General features: G+C 33.8%; 1 protein-coding gene across 1 annotated transcript; it reads left to right on the forward strand.

The window, feature by feature from the left end:
- Positions 1 to 3,573: 3,573 nt before the first annotated feature.
- On the forward strand, positions 3,574 to 6,756 carry LOC128546877 (uncharacterized). Its single transcript, XM_053518277.1, has 2 exons — positions 3,574 to 3,876; positions 6,162 to 6,756. Exons 1-2 carry the CDS (start codon positions 3,597 to 3,599, stop codon positions 6,587 to 6,589), a joined length of 708 nt encoding a protein of 235 aa, XP_053374252.1. The 5' UTR covers positions 3,574 to 3,596; the 3' UTR covers positions 6,590 to 6,756.
- Positions 6,757 to 7,288: the final 532 nt, after the last annotated feature.

The raw sequence follows: 7,288 nt of genomic DNA on the forward strand, positions 1-7,288 counted from the left end.
ACATGTTGTTCTGAAACACAAGTTGAAAATATTTGATAAGAGCCTATGAATCAGACAAAACAGAATTAAGTTAATTCAGCATGTTCAGTCCAAACACACATGTTAACTACGATATAAACAATACCTTTAGTTTTACTTTCTAGGACATCATAACACTAAAATAAACATGTAGATCTATGCTTTTTATGTTCAAAGAAGTCATAGTATACTCACAAAAGGGACATTGTTTGAAGTGGGGAAAATAACTGTAACGGTGTATCAATATTTCAGATCGGCATTCTTTATTTTTGGAATTTTAATCATTATCAAACCTAGCTGAAAATCTCACCGTTATGAAGCTGAAGCTGATATCAACTATAGCCATACATTTAATGATGACTGAGCACGATGTACGTCCAGTGAACCCTTCTCTCTTCTCTACCATTTATGTGCCCCCAGCCCCCCATTATTTATATATATATATTTTTTTTGGGGGGAGGGTGTGTGTGGGGGGGGGTCTCAAAATCAATATCTCAAAAAGTATTTGACACAGAGTCATCAAACCTCACAGGTCATTCAGAATGTGCGATTGTGCATCTTGTGTTTTAATTGGGAAATCACGCAGTTAGACTAGAGTTATGGCCCTTGACTTAGTAAAATACCAAAGACCCAAATCTGCGTCGTGCATATCTCAGAAAGTATTCGACCCAGAGTCAGCAAACCTTATTCAGCACAACAGGGTAGGTATTTGGTGCTTTAATTAGAATATCACTTAGCCAGACAGAGTTAGCAGCTTTAATGTCGGAAAATCCTTAACTCTAGGCTTGTATGTCGTGGATATGCTGTGTTATTATTCCCAGCACTGTAGAATTATGCTTTCTAGTACAAAAAAAAAGAAAGAAAAAAAAAAAGAAACACGACAAAACAGGCTTTAGGACTCTTTATTCTCACTTCAGGTCAAGTATACAGCAATAAAACAGATAACAGTCTATTTGTTTTTAGGTTACGTATACATATTGTTATGTTTTATCTTGTCCTTTTTGGATGAAAATCTATTGAATCAATCAGATTTTGACAGAAATTAGTTATTTTAACATCAAGACAGTAAAGCAATACTAACATGGAGTAAGTGTAATACTGGAATGTTACACACATTTTCCCATGTTACATTTGTAACTTTAGGCATGTATGTCATGGATATGCTGTGTTATTATTCCCAGCACTGTAGAATTATGTTTTCCAGTACAAAAACAAAAACAAACAAAAAACAAAACAAAAAAAAACACACGGCAAAACAGGCTTTAGGACTCTTTATTCTCACTTCAGGTCAAGTATACAGCAATAAAACAGATAACCGTCTATTTGTTTTTAGGTTACGTATACATATTGTTATGTTTTATCTTGTCCTGTTGGATGAAAATCTATTGAATCAATCAGATTTTGACAGAAATTAGTTATTTTAACATCAAGACAGAAAAGCAATACTAACATGGAGTAAGTGTAATACTGGAATGCTACACACATTTTCCCATGTTTTTATTTTCCCCTTAATTTATCAGTCACGATGAGATAAGTACGTTGCTTTTGGTGAGGTAATATTAATTTATCTGTCTTATGTTTGCAATTTACAACCTAGACGGCGCAGATGCTGTTCCTATTATAACTTACAATCTCTAACTGGCAACCCTACTATCTTTTTAAAGACTAATTTCATACTGTAACATTAGAAATAATTTGCACGTGTAATAATTAAAAAGGAGGCCATGAAAGCAGCTTTAATGTCGGATTCTCTTTATCTCTAGGCAAGAATGTCATGGATAAGAACATGGATTTATACACTTATACTCAAACTCAACGGTGGTACAATGGGCTAAGGCGTTGGTCTATGGTGCCTGGAGGGCAGTGATTCAAATTCGACTGGTCGACTTTTATTATTATTATTATTATTATTATTATTATTACTGTAAATTGGAGAGAAACGTTTGATAAAAGTCAAGGTCACCATAAATAAATTGTAGGGTAAACTGAAAATTTTACACATTCTTTGTAGAAATGATAGGTACTTCGTGTAAAAAAATGTTTAGGCTCATCTCTTTAATACTGTAAGGGATATAACCTTGAAACTTGAAAATAGATACTTGATCCAGTAAAAATAAACAATAGTATGCCAGATATAGGTTAAATTAAGTCTTAATTTCGACAAATCATATAACTGGATCTGTAAGCAAGTTGTAATCATTCAATTACCTCTTATGTACCGTCTGTTTCAAAAACGTTTCATGTTTAAAGTTTTGTTGGCGGCGTTTAATCAATACAAAGCACACATATTACCGACTCGTTTGTTCAAAAACCGTCAAAGTTGAATTAGAATGAATGAATGGCTTCGTTATTTTTCTAAAAATAAAACCAAACGGTTAGAAACAAAACATACCTATTTATTTAAAATTCAGTATGGTGCGAAGGGGTTGTTAAATGTCAATTTTACAGATATCTATTTACCAGTGTGAAGTTAGCAATAGAGCAGGAACAGTAACTGTTGTATTACTGCCCTTACCGTTATAAAGTTATAGCAGTAATAACACTTATTCCCCGTATGCAATTCCGGCATTCTCCGGTTATTACTGCAAAGCAATTTCTGTAATGACCGAAGGTTGCCGAAATAGCATACAAGAGTACGTAATCACACGGTAATTGCCGATTTCCATTACGTGTCTGCTACCTTGATATAGTAAAACATTGTTGTGTTTGCTTTTTTGCTAATTAAAGGTGTGTAGTAAATTAGTACATTGTATTTTATGTATTTTGTTTGCGTTCTCCATTCAGTGAAAGAATAAAAAAGATATTTTAATAATTTTATCTGCACTACGTTTGCTTTTGTCTGTTAGAATGTCTTGAAGAAGCTAAAATGGATCTAATTCTGAATGGCAATAAAGAGGAAATTGCAGTTCACAGTATATTCATCCATCCCGAAAGCTTCTCCTGGAAACATAAAGACTCCACAAGGAACCAAGTTTTGATGCCTCATCCGAAAGACTATGAAAAAGCCAAGTGTGAACACGCACAAACTCTAGTATCTGAGCCCGGCGTTTTACCTACACTGGACAACACGCCATATCCTATGCCTTTTTGCCCTCGTTTAGTTTATGTAGTCGAGTTACGACACCATTTTTTGATACTGGGCTCCAAGCACAGCATGGACTTCTCCACAATTTGCCACAAAATACGTTGCAATAACACGGAATAAATTCCCTGGACGTTAATGTTAAACGTTTTTTAACGGATCACGGATTTCACGAAAAACACCTGTTTCATCGATGTCTTTGGTAAAAAATGTGATGGCATCAGTGTTCGTTCTGCAACAGATACAGCTGTATGAGTTGTAACAACGGCGCAAAACTGTTAACTAAATACTTAAGGTTCCCAAATGAAAGATTACATGTATTATGCATATAAAGAGTATTGCCGAAATTTGTATTCAAATATTTGATTTCTATACACTGATAAAACTCTCAAAATAAAAATAATTGTTGAGTTTTTGGAACACCCCATACTTTTAGTTGGTATATATTATGATAACTGAACGCAGTCATTCAATCCGTGTGTATAAGAGATTAAATATGTTAGGACATATATTTTTGTTAGTGAATGTATGCGCTTTTGTGAGCTCGAGCGAACCGGAATGCTCTAGATTTCACTATGAAGAGAAAACTCTTGAAAAGATGATTAAAACTGAAATATATGTGGACAAAATAAAATCGGAGACTGAAAACATGCAGCAAAAAATGTCCGAAAAACTTGATGGAATCCAAGAAGACTGGGAGAAAACGGAACGTGAATTAAAAGTGGCCAAAGACGACAATGAAAAAGCGGTTGAGGAAATCAAAGCTAAAATAGATGGTATGTTTACATGTTATTCCAATATGAAAAATGAACATGTGTTTTATTTAAACACGGCACGTTTTACGCTACGTCGATAAATTATTTGGTGCCATTCTGGCGCTGGCAAAAGGTATTCCCACATTTGATTTACTATTTTATACAAAAGGCCTTTTGGAATCTTAATCATATAAGACAACGATGTACCACTTAATCCACACACTCTAAATGGATTATTAGGTGCACAGAATAATTCACTAGATGTCTACGCACTGCTAAATTATTCCGCGGGACTTGTCACAACATTTGTTTAATTAAAACACGGTTACATTGATGTCACGTCGATCATCTATATTGGGCGCCATACATGCCCCATGAAATAAATGATTCCCTATTTCATCCATTTGATTACATAACAGACATATAAGAATAGAAATATAATATCACAGAACCATGTTTTAATATAGTTGAAACATATTTTATTTCAAACATACTACATTTTACAATTTACAATATCGATATCATACATGTTGAAAAAGGATAAGATCTGAAAGCTAGGCTTATATGTATAAAGGTCTTCTCCTATAGTAAATTTGGCGGTATTACATAATTTTTTTGAAATGTGTTATCGAACAAACATTTAGCTAATATGCATTGAATAGAACAAATGACATGAAACAAAAAATTAGTATCAAGTTAGAAATCAACCAAGTTTTGAAAAGAATCGCGATTAGAATATATATTTAATATATTTAAGCACTCCAAATCGATTATAAGCCGCGTAGAAAAATCATTAGGGCTGCACCTCCTAAAAAATATTCCGCAGGCGTACAACCTCCTCGTTGTGTTTAAATATATTGAAACATGTTCTGCTCCATTTGTAAGAAATAATTTATAGTAAAACCGTGTTTTAACATTATTCATACACGATGGACTGTTGTACGTCAAGCGTAATAATTTATTAAATTATTTCGTACGACGTATAACCGCCGGAGTGTATTAATAGTGTTCGAACACGGTTTTGCCATATTTTTTTATTGTAAAATTTAGATCAAATATAATAGAACTGTTTCCTCGCGAATGCCTGGCGCCAAATTGTATCTCGTCACGCTCCTTTGTTTATACACGCCTGGACTGGAAATTGTAATACTTCTTGTGGTATAGTTCCATTAGAGCGCAAATAATGTCAAATTATTCTGCACAGCGAAAAACCAACTCAGTGCGTGCGTGCGTGCGTGCGTGCATTAATCAAGACAGTTGTGCTATGTGATATTTCGTTTTAATTTTTTTTTTAAGTTAAATAATTGATCAAATTTCTCGATGCATATATGGCGTTAAATATAAGTATCATATTGACGTGACGTCAATATGATATCGTTTTGATAAATAAAGCATTGCTAGTCATATTAGAATATTTCTTTGGTTTCTTAATTCAATGTAATTGTGGATTTTATCTTTGTAATTCCCGTTTTTTTATTCTTCCTGTTCTACATGTCAATATTTACAACCAAACACAACCATTATAAACATAGTGGGTAGAGTTGAGAACTGAGCTGACTTCATACATGTATATATATTTCGAGGTGCGATAGCTCGATTGGAAGCGCGTCGGATCTAGCTTTACCAGACGTCGCTTCCATTACAGCACGTTTACTGAAATGACAAGATACGCGAAATAGACAGCTTTTAGAAATATTTTATTCAGTTTTTAAAGCTAACTAGAATATTTCATAATCAGCACATCAAAATGACAAAGATTTATTTCTGAATAAAAAATTATTATTGAAATGTTAGACAATAGCGTCTGATAAGCTACCTGAGATAAAATTCTATTGAAATATGTTGTGAAAACAAACAAACATGTGAAAAACAAAATAGACTCTAGGGCTAGGATGCCGAACAATTCTTCAAATGCTTTATCGACTTAGCTACTTCCTCTTGCAGCATACTCGCATAGATCTCACGGTCTGACAAATTTCACACTACAGCGGTACCCGCATTAAAGAAGAATGTCAAAAGACCTAAAGGTGTAAAGCCTCATTATTAAAGAAAAAATCTTAGGAAATTATCAGCAACCGCGTATAGCGTGAATTACTTAAGGAAAGCGTAGTTTTATCGTTAGAATGAAAGAATTTGTACAAATCATCAAAACGCCAGCTAGTCGAAAAATCATGGGAAAGGATTATACACTTTTAAATTATATCTTTGTCAGAACTTTGACAAATTTATACAAAACATATAGAATTCAGAATTAAGTTATATTTTAGTGATAAATTATCTATATACAAACGTTTATGTTATTTTAGGACTGTTGTCAGTATCAGCTGTGGGGTTTCAGGCACACGATATAATGAAAACTGCGCCGAGGAATGGTGAGACACTGGTATTTAGCACAACAACGTTTGACATAGGTTCCGGTTACAACAATAAGACTGGGATATATGTTACACCTGTCGCCGGAATATACATGTTCACATTGCAGCTGTGCATGGAGCAAAGTAGATATTTCTACTTTGAAATTGTCTCCAGAGTATCTCCTATTCTAAAGGGTTGTATGTATGACGACGCCGGTAGTACCCGTGGTTGCCAAACAGCTACAGCTGTAGCAGTACTAGGTGCGAAGGAACATGTCTGGGTAAAATGCGTAAGATCTACCAGTGGGGCTGATATTAAGAAGGAATCAGACGTCTGGAATAGTCTTTCTGGTGTTCTGATAAGCACAATCGCCAAATAGACAAAACAATTTGATTTTCCTGTATAAACAAAGAAGTTCTTGTTATTTCTCATAAGTATCCAGTAGTCAAATTACTCTGATATTTATCTTAGTAGAAACAGAACTGTAACTTTATGGAAAACATGCTGCAAAATAAAATTGTCATAGATTCTAAACCATTGTTATTTCCATCTTTCACATCGTTTCGCCTGTTCTTTTCGGTGTTTAACCTGTTGTAACAAACGTATTTCTTGATGTTAAATGCACTTGCTATTTCCATGCAATACCACAGTCACAGTGTTGACTTTTTCAGCTAGATAGTCTAGTGTACAATTGCTAATTTCAAGTGTTTCAAAACTTCTAAAAAAGATAAGTTACATTTAAATTTGTTATTTTTTTAAATAAATATAAAGTTTGCGAAAATCTTGGAGCAAGCATTTGCATTTTGTTTAATAAGTACTACTGATCTAAAATATAAATAATGCTCGCGTACATGTACGGTAAATTTGACGGTAAAATATAGTATATACTAGTAAGAAGTAATTAGAATAAGGTATCGGCCCGGTACAATTTCTCCTTCTTTGCTGTATAGTAAAACAAGCACTTTTGGACATGGATTGCGAATTGCACAACAAATTTACAGCATTGGCAGCTCTGTATTTCTGAAGATTAATACTGTCCCAGACAATAAATCATAAAGAAACACAATCATCAGCAATA

Source organism: Mercenaria mercenaria, chromosome 11 (assembly GCF_021730395.1).
Source record: "Mercenaria mercenaria strain notata chromosome 11, MADL_Memer_1, whole genome shotgun sequence".
NCBI lineage: Eukaryota > Metazoa > Mollusca > Bivalvia > Venerida > Veneridae > Mercenaria > Mercenaria mercenaria.

What these genes read in the sequence shown, in the direction of transcription:
- LOC128546877 (XM_053518277.1), top strand. Translation starts at nt 3,597, where the DNA reads ATGTTAGGACATATATTTTTGTTAGTGAATGTATGCGCTTTTGTGAGC. An exon ending in AATCAAAGCTAAAATAGATG is followed by an intron (nt 3,877 to 6,161) that starts GTATGTTTACAT and finishes ATGTTATTTTAG; the next exon opens with GACTGTTGTCAGTATCAGCT.